Source organism: Plectropomus leopardus, chromosome 9 (assembly GCF_026936395.1).
Source record: "Plectropomus leopardus strain MGB_pleo_1.0 chromosome 9, ASM2693639v1, whole genome shotgun sequence".
Lineage (NCBI taxonomy): Eukaryota > Metazoa > Chordata > Actinopteri > Perciformes > Serranidae > Plectropomus > Plectropomus leopardus.
In genome coordinates this window covers 17438918-17460779 of record NC_142184.1, presented here as the reverse complement: position 1 = coordinate 17460779, position 21862 = coordinate 17438918, and the positions used below count along the sequence as shown (strand labels likewise).

At 40.5% G+C, this 21862-nt stretch overlaps 1 protein-coding gene across 4 annotated transcripts in view; it reads right to left on the bottom strand.

The window, feature by feature from the left end:
- The window catches only part of LOC121946446 (ERC protein 2), a 191855-nt gene that overhangs the window by 116186 nt on the left and 53807 nt on the right, over nucleotides 1–21862 (bottom strand). For all 4 annotated transcript variants that reach the window (XM_088082112.1, XM_088082109.1, XM_088082111.1 and 1 more), the window contains one exon: nucleotides 6176–6313. In XM_088082112.1, the coding sequence (XP_087938238.1) occupies nucleotides 6176–6313 (138 nt within the window). The remainder of the gene's footprint in view (nucleotides 1–6175; nucleotides 6314–21862) is intronic.

Sequence of the window (21862 nt, the reverse complement as noted above, 5' to 3'; positions counted from 1 at the left end):
TGCTTGTCAGTTTAATTAGCAGTTTGCTTCTAAGGACGTTTTGGTCCCCAGACGTTGTTGTGGAGTGAGTGCTCTTGACTTTCATGCTATTTTTCGGTAAAGGCTGCAGCAAATGAGATGCATTGGCACAAAGGAGGAGACACTTTGTGCAGTAAGCCTCTGAGTTAATATTATCTTGTCTCTAAGAAATTGTGAATTTACAGCTTACAGCAACTTCATACAACACAGTCATTTATTTGATATCTAGTGTCAGCAAAAATTGTTGTTGCAGACTGCTGATTCATTGTTACCGCTGTTATGTTGTTTACTGTATTAAGTGAAAGCTGCTGTCACACTGAGCCCCGTTCAAATCTTAAAACTTTATATGAGAAAAAAAAAAAATCACTGAATATTCATATTGAATGGCAGAATCTGATTCAACTGGCATAATTCTGAGTTGGGTACAGCCCTAGGCCCCTTACTTTTTTGTTGTTTGTTTTTTGTGTGTGTGTGTGTGTGTGTGTGGTTTGTTTTTCCTTATGTAGTTTATTTTAATTTATTTCACATTATTGTAATTGTTATTTTTCTTTTTTCTGTCAGTTCTTTTCTCTTTTTTTATTCAATGCCATATGTTCTAAAAGTGGTGGGAGGGTGGGGTTTCTGCATGCATGACTTGTTAAATGTTTTAAAATCAATAAACATATGTTTAAAAAAAAAAAAAGAAATGTGTGTTTTGCTTCCAGTGTGCAAAGGGTTGTCAGCCCCTGTGTGATTACAGTTCTTTCCTATCATTACTGAAAAATTTGATCCAGTCTCTCGCTGTTTAGGCTCGCCAGCATGCCTCACCAAGTGAGGCCAAAGACAAACTCATAAATGCCTGTCATAAATAACACTGCCATAAATAATAGCAGGGACATGAGGAGATCAGAGCCAAGTAGAAAAGACAGAGACAGAGGAAACAAGAGAAGAGTTGAGGGACAAAGACAGATTTATAGAGAGCGGATTGGACAATACTGTAGATCACTTCCTAATAACTCCACACTGACTGCTGATAAACTGAGCTGGAATGTTTACATCATAATTTTCTCTATTCTCTAATCACATTGGACAGCGGGAGGACCACGGCTTTGGGCATTGGCCTGAGACCAGGTCCACACCATGGGTGGCGGAGCATGCAAGGTGTGTGTAGTAGGTGTGTGTTAAGGTGTATGTGTGTGTTAAGGTGTGGACTGAAGTGATTATCAAGGTGTTTACTCAGGTGTTTATTTAGGCACAGAGCACAGCTCAGCAATGAGGCTTTACGATGTGGCATCGCTGCATGATTGGCAGCTTTAAACCCCTGGGTAATTGGACAAATACACCCACTAACTAGACCTGGCACAGTAACACGCTGCATAGTGGGCTTTGGAGGAGAGGGCGAGAGAGGGAGAACAGAGAGGGAGAGAGACCACATGGCTAATAGGTCCTGGGTGTTTTCCCCACATTATGAAATATCTCTAGGATGTTTGGGGTTTAGGGAAAGAGACCAGGATGTGATAATAAAAAGTGTGGCGCACATGTAAACACAACAAAAATACACACACATAACATTGCAGACGAGCACACACACACCAAAGAGCAGGGCTTGGCTTGGGCACAGTGCCCCAGCCTGTTAATTAGAACCACAGCACTGTGGCTAGCGATTGGCTCCAAGAGCAGGTTTGTGACAGGGAGTGTGATTAGCAACACACACACTCGCTCTTGTAAACACATTACACACACCCTGTGTTGACCACAAAGTCTGAAAAGCTCGCCAACGTTCTCCTCATCACAGCTGAATTATATGTAGGCTGCATCAGAAGTGGTTTCTGGGTAAACAGATGGGCCAAGGCAGAGAAAGGATTTACAGTTTATTGTGCCATTATGTTATTCATTTCAAAGTCTGTCGGCAACAAAAACAAATTTAGGTGATAAAAGATCATTTTAAGTGAAAACATCTATGTGCTGAATGAAAAACACATCAGCCAACATCTTGTCTATTAATATACTGATTCCTGCAAGCACAATGCAAACAATTCTTTTTCTTGTCGACTGAATGGATTTAAAATCAGTGCAGTTAAAAACATTCAACACAATCAGTGGAAGTAATTGCAGCCGACAAGACGGAGACAACGCACGCACGCACGCACACCCACACACACACACACACACACACACACACAGTCACATATCTGTTCATACCTGTCAAGAACACAAGCACCTCTGTGTCTGACACCACTTAACCTACTTTCACACAATCAGTGTCACAGCACTTAACATTGTGTAAAAAACATAATTATCTTTTATTGAGGAGGCGTTGTTGGCTGACTCAGCACTTACGTTGTATCTCTGGTTCAGAACTGCTTAAAAAACATTGAGTTACGATGCTCAGATTTCAGACTGTTAGAACTTTGAGCCAGTTTTAACACTATTCTTTCGAAATGTCAGTTATGAAGCATTGTGCTAGTTCAGGCAGAACACTGAAGTAACACTTGTATTGGTTGATTTGCATCTAGTGTTGGCAAGTAACATCCCATCATATTCATGCAGGCATGCAGATAGATAGATAGATGGATAGATAGATAGATAGATAGATAGATAGATAGATAGATAGACATGATGTGTACTTGTATAAACAAGCTATCTACAGGCAGTTTAAAAACAATGTAAAAAAAAAAAAGAAAGAAAAAAGAAACATGAATCTTAAAACAGCCTTATATAGCATGGACATTATAACCTTACATGCTCATGTCAATGCTGTTTGCTGCTGCAGCTACCTCCATCATCCCAACCCTCTCTAACCCTGACTAAGATTTATCATTGGGGGAGTATTAATTTTTATTTAGTAAAATCCTTGTCACTGTTTGGATTCATTCACAGCTACATCAAATGGGAGAACTGCACCACTCTTAATTCTGTCATGGGAGATCTCGTAGAATATTTTCAACTGATCCTTGGAACGAGCCATGATTCACATCACTCAGTTGGTGAGGAGGTTGGGGAAAGAGATGTCCAGTCTGTGTGAGGCCCAGACTAGGGTTGGTTTGTTGAACTGCAGTGGCCATCGCACAAGGGCAGCTGGTAATGATCCTTCTGCAGGTTTATTGAAACCTTTTACTTCCTCTAGATGGTCAAGTTTGATCATCTTTTCGGTGCTCTGCCAGAGCCAGACGGATCCAAGGACCCACCAAAGCGTCTAATTGGTGTGTACAAAAGGCAGAGACTTAATCAATGCAAGCTTATGACTCGCACTTACTGGGAATTCCTCCTTTCGTTAAAGCAATGATTGCAATCCTTAAAACCCTTAATGAATGGGAGCAGGTTACCCGCACCTCTCTGCAAAAGGTAGATACATGGACTTCCTACAGTCCCTAAGATGTGTATACATTTGGCAGGTCAGAGTACAAGTAACACAAGCTAATGTTGCAAACAGAAATATTTAGGCATAAACATATATGTGCACACTAGAAACACATAAAAATGTAGCAGCCACTGGGAAAGTACAGCTGGACATCCGCATCTGTCCTAATTGGGAACTCTATAAACTCTTAAGCAGCAGCCAGTGCCAACAAAATGTAAACCAGTATCCATTTTTTAGCCTGCAGTACAAACAAACACGTAAATGGGAACCATTTTTAAGCCTGCAGCGTCAAAGCAATCATTTTTTAAGACTGTAGCACCAACATATGCGTGTTCGCAACAACTTCAAACATGCAACAAAGCTCAGCAAGATCGAGCCACACTGAAATCAAGCCAGTCAGTTCAAGGTAAAGTGTATATACTTCCAGACTTGGATTTGACATCTCCGTGGTCAGTACACTAAGTAAATCAAAACTGCCCTGTGTTCAAGCCTGTCTCCAATTAGAAATCGCTGGCACCCTGTAACTATGAGTGCAAATGCATAAACACATCACTAAAGGCTTGTGTAGGAAGAAAAACACCATTAGCACTCCAACTTCTCGAAAGACACGCATTTACCTGAGAATCCGAGAAAATCAGTGCGGTTTTATTACGTAAATGTGCATGTACCATAAAATGCAGTGCATTACAAAGCACAACAAAATACCACAGTGGCCAGCGAGACCATTCATGTTGTAGTGTTAGTGGCGGAGTACTAGCTCAGTGGTGTTAAGGTGAGGCTTTATGGAGACCAGCCGCTTTCTCATGTTGCCAGAAAACAAAAAACGTGTGTTTACGACCAACATCCAGCCTGTCCACTGACTCACCCGTTCACTCCTTAGTTCACCTTGATTCACATGGCAGTTTTTTAGCTGTGTGGTTTTACTTAGCAGTGTATCTTCCTTTGCATATGGATGCATATGATGCACATTTGATGTGTTATTTAGGCAAGTAAATCCAGTTAAGAAAGCAATGATATTTATATTTTACTAACATTGGACTGGGACTGCACATATACCATTAAAACTTTATGGTACAGTCTCTCTCATTACAGGGTTCCTACAGCTTAAGGCAAGTTAAATTAAATACTTTTCAAGACTTTTTAACGCCACCCAGGATTGAATTTAAAACGAATTGTACAATAATTAAAATTAAAAAGAAAAAAAAAACATGAACCAACATGTTTTACTTAATGATAAGGACAATTTTTCCCAAATGTTTATTCTTGCATAAAACATTCCAGTTCACTGAAAAAGTTAGATCTGGTTAGAACTGGAAAATACTTGGCATTTGTTTGAAAGTTTTTTTCTGCAAATTTGTGTGTTTCTCAATTTGCATGTGAGATTCCACCGACTCAATTCCAATTATAACTAGTTTAAGAAGAGGGGTTTGGTAAAAAAGAAAAAAAAAGCCACCATTTATTTTTAGACAATACAATGTCAAAAAACACTCATATTTCTAGTTCCCTTGTCTTAGCATTTTTAAGACTTTTGAAAGATTGATTTAAGACATTTCAATACCAGTTAAGGCCTTATTTTTAGATTAATGAATTCAATGCCTTTTAAGACTCATTAAGGATCTGCAGGAATCCTGAATAATGTTCAGTCACGGTCACAGCTGCTAATTGTTTCCACTCTATGTGCGTGGCTGTGTTATCTGTGTCTGAATTTCCATCCCAGTCTGATCCTTTGTAACTGTATTCCTCTTGCCAGCTCTGTTCTTTCTCTTCTTCTTTCATATGTCTTGCAGAAGTTACTCATTTTTTACTCTGCCTCCACCCTTACATTCCTTGACCTCTCCCTCCCTGAATTCTGAGGCCACCTCTTCCATCAGCGCTGTGCCTCTTCTGCCATTCCTCTTTTCCATCCCTCCATTCCTCCCCCTTTCAAAACTTCTATCCTCCTCTTATTCTATAGATCATTCCCTCCCTATGTTCAGCACAGCTAGCTACAGACAGGGACTAATCCTCTGTCTATGTTCACCTTAGACCTCCCTTCTCCTTCTCTCCCTTACTGTTTTCAGAGAGGACCTCATCTAGTGTGGTCCAAGCTCTGTAAATCAGGAGGCCATGTCAGTAATTTATGGCAGTGAGTCATAGCAAAGCACGCAACTTCATTAAGCTGTATGTTGTATACCAGCTTCCTGAAAGACCAACATGCCTCAACGGGTAAAAATTTCCAGACCCTTCTAGGCCAAGTGTTTGTCAAATATTTTAATTTTGTAAGGTTTTGTTGTCTGCATCTGACAAACAAACTTCTCATCAATAGTGTGCGTTATTTTTCTCAGCATCCTTTCAGCAACTATTCAATAGAGCAACAATCAGGATTTCCACCCATTTTTTACAATACGTTTTCAAAACTTTTTAATGATATTTCAGCACATTTCCATGACTTAATTTTAGTAGTTTAAAATGGGTAGGCCTATAAACACACACTTCCCAGGCATTTATGGATAAGCAAACTGCGAGGGCTTGCTGTCTTATTAGGTTAGACATTTCTGCCACCATTGTCTGCATATGCCAATAGTCTAGAGCAGCACGTTATAAACCTGAGGATCAAATCAATAATCACGCAGTGCAGCACTAGATTTTAAATGCAATGGAAAACAGTTTTTCTAATTTCATAACTTTTCCAGAAATTTTAATGACCATGGGAACCCTGAACAACTATCTCTTCCCAGCAGCTGTTGCACGCTTTGCGTGACCTCCATCTTCAGCTTCTGCCTATTCTTTGGCTTTTTAAACAAGGTCAACTTTATCGTCCCTTCATCCCTTCTTTACCTTTTCTGAGAGGGCTTCCTCCAGTGTGGCCAGGGCTGTGTCGGTGTTGCTGGAGTCAGTTTGAAGACCCTGGACCCTTTCCCTCAACCCTGCCAGCTGTTTGTCCTTATCCTTTAACTGCTCCAACAGGTTCTCAATCTGGAGAGAAATGGACAGTAATATAAAAGAGGGGGAGCTGAGGTTAGCAGCATATTAATGTGAAACAAGCATATTACAATCCCACAGATTAAGAGTCATGGGCAGAAAAGTTTAGACTGCCAAGTCAAGTCAAACTTTATTTGTAAAGCACATTTAAAAAAAAAAAAAACACACAGTTGACCAAAATGCTTGACAGTCAAAATATAAAACAGATAAATACAGAAGCAAACAACAATGGGAACATAGGAGAGAATAAACATAATACAGCAAACTGCAGCACAACAAAGGATGAGGCACAACAAAAGAATAAATCAATTTTAGTTGTCATGCTCAAAGTAACTAACAATGAAAAAAGGCAGAACTTCAGCAGCAACTTAAAAGTTTCTATTGTTAGAGAAGTTTTGATTTGTATGGGTAAGCTATTCACAGCTGGTTTTGTGCATTAGTTCTGGGAAGATCCAGGAGCATCTGATCAGTGGCCCTCAGTGTTCTAAGTGGAGCACAGTAATTGTTCTGGATAAGGCAGCGCCAGACCAATTAAAACCTTACAGACCATCAATAATATCCTAAAATCAATCCTAAAATGGAACTGAGACTGAGCCTGAAATGTTAAGTTGTGTTTGAACAATGCACCCAACTGGACAATCATATCCAGAGACCTTGTGGTACCAAAGTACCACTAAAAGAAATTGTCTCATTGACAATTCATCAAGAAGATGAATCTAGACACTGAATATTGTGCTCAGCTTCTGGCTGCATTTTCTAATTTCCTGCCATAATGTCTTCCATTCTGGCCTAGCATCTCAAAGATGAGCAGCAATAAGGCCTCTACTGTACAGCTTGGGTTAAGACAATTTTACTTGGATCCATGAAGAGAAAAGACTTAGTGGAGAGGTGTAAACAACACAGCCACTGGATGGTGTGACCAAAGCAGCTTCAGTACCAGTTTAGCAGCATTACATTAAGAGTTAATTCAGCCCATTGACTCAGGGGACAAGTCCTTGCATCTGGCTTTCTGCGGCTAACCTCATGTTGCTAAAGTGGCGGTGTAATAGCCAGTTGTGGTGTTCAAAAGCCTTTATCTGATGAACATCCGCAAAACGGAACACAAACACACTCAAGGACACATTCACAGGCACACAGACACACAAGCACAGACACAAAAAACACAAAACGCTCCGAGCTGTACCAAACAAAACACTAGCAGATGCAGCTGGGGAAGGACACAGCACGATGCAATGAGACTCCAGAGGTCTACAAATTAGTTACAAAGGGATCGCACATCTGGTGACAGGACATGGTGACATGGTGACTTATAATTTCCACAAGCACACCCTGAATTCCTTTGACTAAAAAAGTCCCTTGATTTAAAAAAAAAAAGTACTCAAATTTGAAAAGTCAATGGACTCCCTGAGATCTACACACTGGCATAAAGTATCTATTTTCCTGTCTCCAACTATTCTTTAGTAGTGTGTTTTTTTTCTACAGGCAGACAAAGCACCATTCACCCGCTGCTGCAAAGAATTAATTCCACATTTGACCCAAGTGGTCCTTTCTCAGATCAGGGCTTGTCTTGTACAAAAGAAAGGCACATGCACTAAAAAGAATTCATTATTTAATGAACATGAGAACCCAATAAAAGACACAAAAAGCACTTCAGGCCATCGAGAGACCAAACTTTAACTGAGATGGTGACGGGGTAAAACATGTCCAGTGGGGGAGGAATAAGCTGCATTCCAGTCATGGGTACATAGATAGATAATGTCCAAATCTCCACAGCTATTTTACAAATGAATCCAATTAGACTGTAGACTTTGGTGTTCTCTGCTCCCCGGAGGGCGCGAGCAAGGATTTAAAGGAGCCATCTTGGTTTTTGGCAATGGAGGGAGAGTGGCAAGAGGGGGTGGGAAAAAGCAGTCAGGACCCTTCGGCAGATCTTGATAGGTTAATGACAGTCATTATACAGCCAAACTAAAGGCTCTGGCAGGTCAATCCACAAGCGATAGGGACATGAAACCCTTCAGGGAATGATGGGAAAGCTTCACACTAGCAAAGTCAGATACAATTCCCAGCAATTCATGATTGCAATGAGTGTGTTAGATGGGATTTTTTTTGTGAGAGAAAGAGGCAAGGTTGATATGGGTTTCCTCGTTTATTCTCTTATGCTTCCCTCATTTTAAGTGAGCGGGCTGAAGAGGTACTTTTCCAAGGGATGTAGGCACTTGAGCACTAAAGCTACACACATTATAACAGTCACGATCTCCACATCAAGAAGCCCTGATGAGCCCCCAACAGATTACACAAGACTGACGCTGGAACATGCTTATCTCCACATGCAGTAAACACAAGAGGAAGTACAAACAAACCAAAGATCTGGCCTCTAGTTGTAGCAGCTCAATAGTTTTTACATACCTTGTTCTCCCAAATACGCACTGAAACATATACATATGCACTCATGCACACCCCTGCTCCCTGTCCCTATGGGCACCACAGAGCCCAGGTCAAATTGAGCATGTCGCCCCTGGTCCTAGATAAATGATTACATTCTTTACCACACTTAAGTTTGCTTTGGCCTGGTCGCACAAAATAACAACCCTTCGATGAAATATTTAGCCACGTCGCTCTGCCTTCTGTGAAATGGTGCAGAAAAACATTAAACGTTGCACCGGCGTATGAGAGAGTCACGTGAGCTATGGATATGGGAAAGAGGGCAAGGAATTCTGTCAGAATTCTCAAAGTCAAAACATACTCTTCGAAGAGAAATGGCTTTTTGTTGACAGGCAAGGCGCAGGGCAGCCATATGCCTTTTTGGGAGCGGGGGGGGGGCTCCTTCCAGTAGCGCGATTGTTATGATGAGAACAGCAGCCATTCATTTTATCTCTGAGCTATACTCCCGCATCTCTCTCTCTCTCTCTCTCACACACACACACACACACACACACACACACACACAGGCTTTTATCATTAAACCGCTGTGCATATGTCATCCCACTCTCCAACCACACACACCTCCCGCTGAAGCAGACCACCTACGATAGGCAGCTACCATGACTCTATGGGCCAGGCGTTGCGGTGTGGACTGTCTGTCTCAGTGAGTGTGTATCCTCCTGGGGAAACCATGACGTCTGTCTCAGTTGTCTCCCACACACGGCTCCCCAATGTTTACAGCCATACTGTTTTGACTCTGATAACTTTATCAACGAGCTGATAGGAGGGGACCAAGTTCTCCGTAAAAGTGCTGATGGGCAGTTACCTTTTACTGACCTTGACTTTGCACATGGCGTTGATTTTTGCAAAATAGTAGTTAATTAAAGAAGTATTTCACTTCAAAATGGCGTTTTTTTCCATTTAGGTATTTTTGGGGGCTTTTATTGATGTTATTAGACATGAGAGATGTAGCATGAAAGGGGGAGAGAGAAAGGGGATGACATGCAGCAAAGGACCAGGGCTAGACTCAAACCTGCAGCCGCTGCAGTGAGGACACAAACTCTGTACATGGGGCTCCTGCTCTACCAACTGAGCCACCAGGTGCCCCGCAAGATGGCATTTTGATAAAACTAGGCTGTCTATGTAGTAGAAAGATAAAAGTACTTGAAATTAGTGCTACATGACAACAGAAAATAGAGAAAAAGGACACATTTGCTCAAGAGGTAGACTACAACTACCAGAATGCACAGTGCCGCACCAGATGAATAAACACTCCTGCTGGTAGGGGATGTTATTGCAAACTCACATGTGTGAAACAATGGTGGTTAGCAGGTATCAAAAGACCTTGTATTACAGTTAAACAGTAAGCTTAAACATGTTTCTGAAAACATTTGAGGCGAGAAATATGCGACTCAGAAACCCAATCATGGTTTCTATTTGATTAGCGCTGCTTAGTTTTACTGTTTGATCTCAGTTTTATCAGCCTCCATTTTCTCTGTGCAGGAAACAGTATGGCACCCACTTCCTCTTCACAAACTTTCACTATTACAGCTAAACACAGCAATGACATGTGGTTCTAAAGACATCTGGTGCAAGAGGTAGGTTGTATTCAATCAGCATATCGAAGTGTTGACAGAGAGAGAGAGAGAGAGAGAGAGAGTAGAGGGCGGGTTTGCCTCTTGATCTGCTTCTAAACTCTTTGTGCTCACGTAGGCGGCATGGGTGGCAGGCCAAATGGAAGTATGTAAGTACAGCCTGTTGTTTGAGCAACAGCCTGAGAGCCCGCAGAACTCTGACAATGTGTTTTGCATCAATTTGCGTCATTAGGTGGAGTTTTAACAAGGGGGGAGGGATATCTAAGCACTGGTTAGATGAAGGGAAGTTAACCACAATTCATTTATACATACTACCCAAGTGTTTTGATGCAAAGCTGGTTGAAAATCAGTGACATATCCCTTTAATCGACAAATCATTGAGATAACTATGTGAGATAGAGAGTTGCAGAGCTGGGCAGTACTGTGCAACACACACAAAACTATGCATACAAAGATTGTTTACAAATGAACTACTGTTAATTTGGTGGTAAAGGCCACAATCACATAGTTACTGACCTATAATATATATTTTGTCATCAGTGAAAGAAACATAATGAAATGCAGCATTAATTAATTGTGAAATGGGTAACAAATATTTAAAGTCTCAAATGTCCCAAACAATAGCTGACACACATTCATGGAAAGTTAATAGTTGTCAACAACAAAATTTGGATTCCCTGTTTAGAGGGCATTTGAAATCCATTGGAAGCCTTGGTGTCGCTTTGTGTTTGTAGTCAGTAGAGTACGATCATGATTAGGGCAAGCTGAGTTGTAATGTAATGGGAGGGAAGTGAGTGAAACAGTATCGGGCCCTGTGTCTCTGGCGAAAAATCGTGATCTAAAAGCAGCTTGTTCCGGAGCAGAACCACAAACCCGGTCGACCCGTCTGTCTTCCATCCAAACTAAGAGCTAGAACTCAGTGGCCTCCAGAGGAGGCAGAACACAAAAGGAGACCAGCATGGAGCGTGACCACCATAAAAATACAATCATTTGTATTTTTAAAACTCTTTTGGACCAATAAAAATACCAAACAATAATTGGTCGCCCTTTTCTGAGAGGCAACTCATTTCTCTGTGCTTGTCATCACCTCTGAAAATATGACGGGGACAGTTGTAAAACCCAAAGATCCTGGCAATGATACGTATGTGCACGCATGTACATACACATACACAGCCACACACAAATACACAGAGGGACAATAACCGCAAACTGAACAATATGTAGTAACACAGTGTGTACTTCCCCAGAGAAATCTAGGTCACAGTCAAACAGAAACACGATTAAAGACTACATTTCATACTGCTACTTCAAGTACTCCACAATCACACACTGCAATCCAAGTAAATCATGTACATATCAAACTGTGTGTTTACATATGTGTGTGTATACTTGAACACATACACCTGCATACTGTTCCCATCTCCCGCCATCACAGCTGGTTGATTCCCAGATTAATAAAGGACTTCCTCCTGCTGCTGAGCACTCAGATGTGGCTCTTCAAAGAGAAACACAATTTTTTCATGGGGCTCAGGGAAGATAGTGACCTTTTCAGTGTGAGGAAGTTGTGCTTGCACTTCATTTAACCCCTGTCCCGCTACCACCACCCCTTCTCTGCCTGTGAAGCAAAGCAACACCGGCAACACTGGCAAACTGAAGGAACACTGATACAGTGTAAGCTGGTGCCCCCATGTGGGAAGTTTCTGCAATAGCCTCATTTATACACCTGTGACAACCACAGAGTGGAGATGAAATGTATGATTATTTTCATTATTGATTAATATATCAATTAATATCCCAATCAGTAGATTAATTGTTTAGTCTATAAAATTGTTACAAATGCTCATCACAATTTAACAGAGCCCAAAGTGACATCTTTAAATTGCTTTCTTTTGTCCAACCAATAGTCCAAAACCAAAAGATTCTTCATTTCAAATCATATCAATGACAAAAAAAGAAGCAAACCTGTACATTTAAGAAACTGGAATCAGTGAATGTATGACATTTTTGGATTGAAAAATGACTGAATGGATTAAACGATTCTCAAAAATTTTTTAGAGATTAACTTTCTTTTGATCAACTAATGTGTTAATAGTTACAGCTCTGCTCCAGAGTTAATTTTACCTGACAAATGCTGTTTTTTTTTATTTTGTCTTTCAAACATCTGCTGTATGAAGACAGTAAAGCAAAAATCTATATTCCCAGAGTTCTTTGAGTAAGTGAACTTCAAATTTTTGATGATGTGACACTTCACATCTTTACTTTACAGATCAAGGAGACACACAAGAGATACTGTCCTCGCTGGTCCCAGATTTTACTTGCACAATTGAGGAGGACAATAACCTTCTATCCACTATTTCATTATAAGTTCCCTTGAACAAGAGAGGCAGCTGAACATTAAATTGTCTAGAAACATTGCATTGCACAAATGGGAGTTTGAAAGGGAACTGCCACCATATCCTATCAAATCAAAGCGGTGACGTCTCTCCCAGGTCTCTACAGACTGTTGAGTTGAACGGCTGGAAATGTAACGGGACAACATGACGCAGAAACCCTTAAAGTAGAGAGTGACACCTCTCCCCAATTCCCCTTGAATAACCTTCGTGATTTCACGCTGCTTTGCTGGAGGAGTCATTACTCATCTGTTATCGACCAGAACGACGGAGCAAAATGACTTCATAAGACGTGTTGTGCCCGAGAGAGAGGAAGGGGAGGGAGGGTCAAGAAGCCCAATGCTCAGGTTCTGAAATCATCCACACTTTTCTCAACAAGGAAAAGTAGAGGTCATTCTTTATTGATATCGGGGAAAGGTTTTGAATTCTTTTCTTTCCAAACTATAATGTATGTCAAAGAAAACAAAATCTTTCTCCCAGACAAATGAATGAAAAAAAGGCTTTTTGGATCTGTTGGCCAACACTTGCCTGCAGAAGAGGGCTGGGCACAGTTGCACAAAAACATGTATTGTGCCATTGTGTATCTGTATATGTGCCAGTTTGCCTGCATGTCTCTCTATATCTGCTGCAATGCTCTCTATCAATTCTCTTTTACCTCCAAACTGAGGACCATGTCTGGTTGACAAGCCAACAAGGCAGGTCCTCGCCTATCCTGCAGCCAAGGGAAAAAAAGGTTCATCAAGGTGGAACTGGGAGCAAACGAAAGAGACAGAATTTTCTACGGGTCTCACTACGATTACGAATGAGACCTGTGACGCTCACAGCAGCTTCCTCTCCATTGCCCCAATATTCATTCTACTCCTAACCACCAGCGCCTGTTAGAAACACAAAGGTCCTCTGTGTCCATTAGCAACACTCATACACAGATACACACACACGCATGCACGCACGCACGCACGCACGCACGCACGCACACTCTCATTTGAATGCAGGCGCACAGGCATCTAAACAAACACAAAGTTTATGAATACTGTGAAACAAGCATACAAATGAATACACATGATGAGCCTCATTCGTCAATATTCATAAATGTGTTTTAGATTTTTGAACATTTTTATATAAAAGCAAATTTCCTGTATTTGTTCAGATACATGAGGGTGTCAGCATGCACACAAGGAATCTAAGTCATTTCAAAATTTTAAGTGACCTCCATCACATGACCTTACTTATAATTTAATAACTATGGGACAAGTTTGAATGCATGAAATTGAATCAAATGTGCCTATAAGAGATCAGAAAAACAAACACACATTAATTAGCAGCCAAAGGGCTTTGTTTTCTGCTTTACAAGGGTCATGATTTAACAAGAAATTACAGATTATATTAATATAATTACATTTATGGAATGTAAGATGAAAGACTTGAAACAACAATTGCATGACATGAAATAAAAAAATGAATAAGTACATGCAGACAAAACTTAAGGGGGAGGCCAAGGAATTGCAGATAAGATCTCTTAAACTGATGAATGCAGCTGCTTTTCTCAGCAAGGTGGTGAGGAGGCAAGGGTTTACTGAATGATTTTAACATTGCGTTTTGGTTGAAAGCACATTACAGTCACATTCCGCAGATTTTAAAGTCCCCCTGAAACTAAAGTTAGAGCATCTTTAGCTTCTGTACTGTGATGTATTTCCCAGTGAAACGAGTACACAGTTAGGGGAAATATATATATCATTTGCATTTGATTGGCCGGGTTTACAGTTAAACACACTACGGAGCTACAGCGGAGTAAGACTGGTAGCACCACACACACACCTTGTGATTAGATCAGGAAGAAAAGGAGGGAGAGATGAAGGAAATAGACCTCAGTTGTTTTGAAAATTAAAACAAAGGTTTTGCTCAGTGATATCCAAACTCAGTCTTCTCCTGTCTCTACTACTTTGCTTTGTAAGTTATCTACTACAACCCACAAACGGTGCAGAGTGGTTTTATATGACCGATGTGACTAGCTAGTTGCCCAAAGTTGCAATCGATTGGATCTGCTCTTGAAAATGCCTGTGACTGCAGCATGAGTCATCAAACATTTGAAAACATTTTAGCTGGTTTCACAGAAAGAGGAAAAATTGGTACTTGATGTTAAAATACTCTGATGCTGATTTTTTGGCATATATTTGGCATTATACAAGAGATAAATGATCGATAAAAACAGGAACACAGCATTAAACCAGGAAAATTCAAGTTTTGAAAAAGCAAATCACAATTATTTTACTGACACAATTGCTTCATCAAAAACACTACGTAAAAAGTAATAATCTGGGTTTGCAATGAACCATTATTGCTTGTTGGGTTGACTGCCTGAGTACAAATATATTTTGAGTTAAAAACGTAAAAAAAAAAAAAAAACCTTTCTTAATTTCTGCCTAATCAAAGAGTCTTTTGTTAGAGGTCTGATGAACAAAAAAAAAGATCAATCCTTATTTACGGTTACTGAAACAAAAATATTTCAGAAACTTGATAAATGAGGCCTACTGTTTGTGTATGTACTTAAACACATTTGCATATGCACACATACGCAAACAGGAAGCCATTTCCACCATATCTAATTCTGTCCATTGTAACATGTGGCTTATTCTGAAAATACAGTACTGATCTCTGAGGAATACACACACACACACACACACATATGCACACACACACAATCAGGCTGTGATTATTATCATAAATGTCGGGCCAGGTTCAGGCTGTGGAGGCTGCATATAGCACTTACACACATGACAAGCAGACATCCTCCCCCTCTCCCCACACATTCCTCCAGAAAGCCATTCACACAGAGAACCTCCGCTGCATTCATACATATCAAATAGACACCAATTCTCAGACACATTAACACACACACATTATGCACACTTACACACACACAGACGCAGACATGCACACAGAGAATGACAGAAACGGCAAGAAAGACGAAGCGAGTGTTGTTTTCATAGTGATTTCTCCTGGTCGACCACAGAGCGAAATGAGCAGGGAGAGACTCCTGCAGACTCCAGAGCTGTTCAATGAAGACAGATTGCACTTGTGCAAGCTCGGCTGTTACGTGAGTGTGAGTGTGTCTGTGTGTGTGCTGGCCAAGTTGATCCACGTCCATGCTCTTTAGGCTCAAGACCCTATCTCTGCCCCCCTCAGCTGCGGAATGCTGCAGTGATTGCTGGGTAATTACCCCAACGCTTTATTCCTCTGCTCCCAGCACCATTAGTATTAATTCTTTTCTTTTTCTCCTCTTTGGAGAGAGGGAATGGGAGCCCTTTGATCTGAAAGAAAGAAAAAAAGAAAGAGAAAGAGAGAAAGAAAGAAAAAAAAAATGTAATCTGGCCACCCGGCAGGGCCCACAGCAGCTGTGTGTCACCCTGTAGCTTCTGACCCTGCTACACTTTACAGTGATCTGGTCAGACAGGTCAAACCCACCATACAGTCATACGGTTGAGCTGAGAGAAAGAGGGTCAATGTGTGACTCAATTTAGACAGAAAATCAACTGCCTGTCTCAGATGTTAAAGTACCAAATACGAACACTTGACCACCAACAGGTTCGGTCAAAACAGGTCAGCCTGAGTTATGGCTTGTTTCATCATCGGGATACAGTCAGGTTTAGGTTCTTCATCAAGTCCTCAAGCACATCTGATTTCTTCAACTGCAGTGCACGTGTTGTGGTCAGGAAAAAGATGGACTTGAATAGAGAGCCTGACATGTGGCCCGACACTGGCTTTGTCTTGACTGATGTGTAGCCTGGCTCCAATCAGCCAGCCTCGGGCTCTCGCCATTAACCCTGGCTGATTGCTGATAGGAGCAGGAGGGTTATACGGGGGGGCTATCACACGCTGTTTACCGGAACCTCCCCAGCTCCAACGGGCTTATCTGTAGCCATGTCTCTGCACTGTGATTGGTCAGATGGAATCCATTAGGATGAAAGGCATTGGTGGCCTCATCACAAGATCTATCAAGATCACACACATGTTCACATATAGGGAACATACACAGGCAGTGAAGAGTTATCTACAAGGATCTCTGAGAAATACAGCTGTTACACACACATAATTGCTCACCTGGAATACTTACAGTGTAGTCTACAGTATATCTAGGTTATGCATGTCTGTCAGTCAGTCAGTGTTTCAATTCTGCAATTTCATCACATGAGCTTGGGTGAGCGCAATAAACATTATAGATGCATTTCATAAACATTTTTTGTTAGTAATGATAATCAAACTGAGCATGTCTCTGTCTCAACATTTTGGGGTGAAACACTAAGTGGTAACATCCTTGATTAGAATTGGGTATCCTTTGGATTTATTTTCAATAAAAGTGCCAATAATATACTACCACATTTCGGTAAAGATACCAGGCTTGGGTGGTATCACATTATTACTGTATACTAGGATATTTAGAAATCCAGATTGTATGATATTCAATACGGTCAAAAATACAGATGCTCAGCTTTCTATTAAACTTATTGTATGTGGTGCACAGCTCGCACCACCAGAGGCCAGTCTCTGCTGGTGGAACGGGTGACTGAGCTGACTGACATGGCGACTGAGTGGTGAGGATAATGTTACAAGTCTGCAAACAGCTGTAATGGCAGAGGGAGACCGCGGGAAAAACAGAATATTTTGACATCTAAATCAGTGAATTAAGGGTTCATTTTAAGCAAACCAGACTTGGTGATTTTTGGAACAGTGGATTTAAGTGGACTTACTAGATGACTAACAAAACTAATTAAGATGGTTTTGGTAAGATTTATTTTTTATCTGTCCAGTAATACTGAAGTGAGTTTTACTGAGAGTTAACAGGGCAATTAAGCTAGTCTAAGTGTAAGTCAAGGAAGACACTTTAATTCAGCAGGTGTACAGTTGTATTTCTCTGTTTAAAAAGGTGGAATCTGGTTAAGTATATAACCATTTTTTGACAGTTTGTGACTTTATATTGTTTAGTTAATAGACTGAGAAACCTACGAGGGCTTACAGCACATAGTGAATGTGCCAGTTTGAGAAGGGGTGGAACCACAGAATCAGAATCAGAATCTATGTTTATCATGTTTTTTGTTTTTTTGTGTGTGTGTCCCTCTGTATCAGTCTGTGTCCCCTCTCTAAATTCATAATGTTCTGCATGGGTACATAAACGTGTCACAGGCAGAACTCTTCATAAGCTTGAGTCAGAGTGGATAACTGATAAGTCGATCCGGTCAAAACTTATCAGATCAGATTGATGGATGAGAAGTGTAGCTGCTACAGCGAGTGAAAGCTAACTTTTAGATCCAGCACAATGCTTTCACTGCACCGAACTTTCTGCTGTTTCGTCTGTGCCCAAGAGTGTGATGCAGTGAAATACTGAATGATATATTTATTCTAACACTGCTTCTAATGATGGTCCAGAAACAAAAAAAAAAAAAAAAAAAAGGCAGATGTTATTGTGGTGGGCCACTCAAAATAAATGATGTGTGGGAAACCCTGCACTAATATGATCATATATTGTATGACAGTGAAATTTGAGGAAGGTGCGAAGGTATTAAAAATAAATACCACCCATGCCAAAGTTTTTTAACACCATATTTTGAGGGTATATATTTTCTTCTTAAAAAAACTTTTTTTTTATTTAACAAAATGTGCCACATTTCTCAGTCCATAATATGTAGTGTTTTCTTAATTGAAGCAGCATTACAGGAACTTTGAAAAAAAATGCAGTCTAAAATAAGCAGTTTCTTGATTTAGACTAGGACATCAACAGAATCTGTGCCAACAGAGCATATGATGTGCAACTTGCTGCACTTTTCAATACTCCAAGCTTCAAAATGTAGCGAGGTTTGATAGCCAGCCCTTGTAAGGGTGCGGCACTAGACAAAATTACCTTTTAAGCACCAACACTTATTATTTTATGACTGTTGTAGGAAATCATACACATCTGCACACTTGCTCTGTTGTCCCTGCATTCCACAATAAAAGATACACATCTGGACACAAAGACAGAAAGCAATGCTTTGTTTACACACACACACACACACACACACACACACACACACACACACACACACACGCCAATGTTGGACTAATATTTTCCTTTCTATCAAAATGCAGAACTTCCCCTTGCAATCCATATGCATCAAACTCAAAAGTGCCAGTGTTGTTTTCGGGCAGTGTGTAAAAAATGTGGGAGGAGGGAGAGAAATGAGAGAAAGAAGCACTGAAGGTTTTTTTGGGAGGGCAAACATGGTCACCATAAGCCTGCATTGGCATTGCTTTTCACTCAGATCAATATGACACTTACAGAATGTGGCCATTAGATGGTATGCATGTGTTAATTCAACAAGGGACATGAAAATGGAGTGGATTTCAACAACAATGAAAGCTCATAAAATTATGAAAAATAGACAAACAGAAGAGCAATTGCTCCACAGAGACAGATCAAAGTGGGGGTGGAGGAAACAGAGGAAATGTAGAAGGCCAGGGAACATCTCTATTTATCTCTATATCGCTCTCTCTACTCTTCTTCAAAATCAAAGGCCTCATGATGCCGATGACACCAGGCCACAGCAAGTGCTGAAAGAGTCTGGCAGAGGGTGCTCTGAAACAGCACGGGGTTCCCCTGAGAAAGTCTAGGGGAGACCTGCTAGACACTAATAGAGACCCTTGTGCACAGGGCATCATTCTGTATAGACACACACAAACACACACACATACACCCAAAGCAGACGTAATCGAATCTATCTGTCTGTGGTTACTATAGGGAGGGAACATGATAGGGGATACTATACTTCCATGCACATACTAGCCAGTCTTTTTAAAAGCATGAATATGGATTGAGACGACCACAATGTTTGAACATGAATAACACATGTATGCCAAAACCACACCACAACCGGCTCTGCATATGTACCTCCCACACCCCTACCCCCCCAGCGAAAGAAAAAAAAGAGCCTAAAAATGAAAAAATAAATAAATAAATGCATCATTATGCATTGGTCATGGTCTTGTAGACCAGGGGCTCCAACAGAGCTCCCACTGTTCTGCGTTGTGATACGTAAGACCAAAAATGCCCACACAAACTTAGCATAGGCATTTCCATTTTTCATTTAAAGAACTCATCATATTTAGTTAAAATCAGCCTCTAACTATTAGAATCAATGTAGGGCTCAAACTGCAGCAATGACATCATGGTACCATGCTATAAATCATGGTGATTGTTCATGGAGAGGCCTCTAGGAAAAGATAAAAATCCTCAAACTCTCCTGAGACAGAAAGTAGGGCACCAATGATGCACCATGCTGTAATTTAAGGTAGTCTCCGCAGTGGTGCACTACAATAATTTTAAATGCTTAGCACTGGTCTGTCTGTGTCTCATCGGCCCACCAGTCTGGGAGTCATTTCCTCAGTATGTGAAGTTTCACTCACTGTATTAAAGAAGTGATTGCCACAGCAAAGAGGGGCTAAAGAGGGGCACTTTACCATTCAGAGTCCCACACTTCAAACACGGATTGGAGCAACAGACCCTTAAACTTCAAAGTCAGAGAAGTCTGACACAAGTATAACACAAGTACTCTCATTTGTTTGTAGGTTTACTCTTGACACTGTAAATATCTGGTAGAAACTCTTGTGTCTCTAAGAGTAAAGCCATAGGAGGCAAGATATATAATAGCCATGTAGAAATAAAATAAATAAAAAGTCAGTACAGACAAAAGAAAACTAAACTGAATGACTTAAAACTTTCAAATCAACAGAGGACCAGAGCGGAAAGTTATGATTTACTAGTTAAACACAAGGGATATAATAGAGCTCTGATTCTGTGATTGAGTTTGATTTGGCCCAAACGAGTTCAGGCCGGGCTGTAATTTGTTATTATTCCCACAGGTTTAATTGTATCGGGTTCTCACCAATTTATCGTTTTTTGTTGTTGTTCTTTTATGAAACTGGAGTTTTCATATATAATTTGCAGTACTTTTAATGAACTAGTTCAAAAGGAAATGGCAGAGAAAAAGAGGGGGACTGTGACAGAACCAAAGTGATGGAACAATGGAGCAATGTTAATGTTAAAAATATATAAAATATAACATTTAATTATTACAACAGAAATTGTAGGTTTCATTTGGGCTTGGGCCCCAAACTGCTGCTGTGCTTGGGGCTCAGATCAGACTTGGACAGAAACTGTGGGGGTTTATGTATGGTCAGGCCTGATTTTTTGGGCTTGATCAGAGTTCTAGGGTGTAACGATGCATCAGTCTAGATCAATATATCAATTCAACAATCAACAATTTGATATCACTGATGCAAACACTGATACATATTGTTGTCTTTAAGATACACTTTTATTTTGAAATTCCGATGGCACAACTCTGTCAACATGTCTGTCCAAGCACACCTCCTTTCTAAACATTCAAACAGGTCAGGCAGCCTGGTGCTGGGCAGGCAATAGCAAGCAGCAACGAAAAAGATAAATGAGGATATTTTCCGATATTTTCTCATACGATTGCAGGCCCCTGAACTGATTTAAAAAAAAATGTTATCATGGCAGAGTTTGTGATATCAGTAAATATCATATTGTTCTAAAAAATCTGCATAATATTGTATCAAAACTTGTAATCTACACTATTAAATTTAAAACTGCAACATGAAGAGGTTCACAAACAGTCTAATACAACAAACAGACTCCCTGATGTTATTTACATTTAATTTTTTTTTCTTCCATTACACCACATAAAATTGCTCCTGGTTTTCCAGACGTCAGTTTCTTATGACCGTGAAGAGATTTTTCAAGCACATGTACACACACACAATCCCACAGCCACACGCACACAAACAAAAGCAAAAACACATTATGACACACCATCTGATCTGTCATCAGCCTGTGTCATCATTGCCAACACTCTGTGTGGTGGGGAACTGGACCTGTTTGTAGTGAAGAAAGAGAGCTTGTCGTAATAACAGAGATGCATCATCTTAATCTCCAATGCAAGTCCAGAGGGATGACACATGTCCGTGTGTTTGCGTGTGTCTGGTATAGATATTGACTCTTTTCTTCACATATTCAAGAGATTAATAGCCCTATGAACTGTGTTTCGTTGACTCATTCAGAGCTGATAATTTTATGAGTTGGAGGC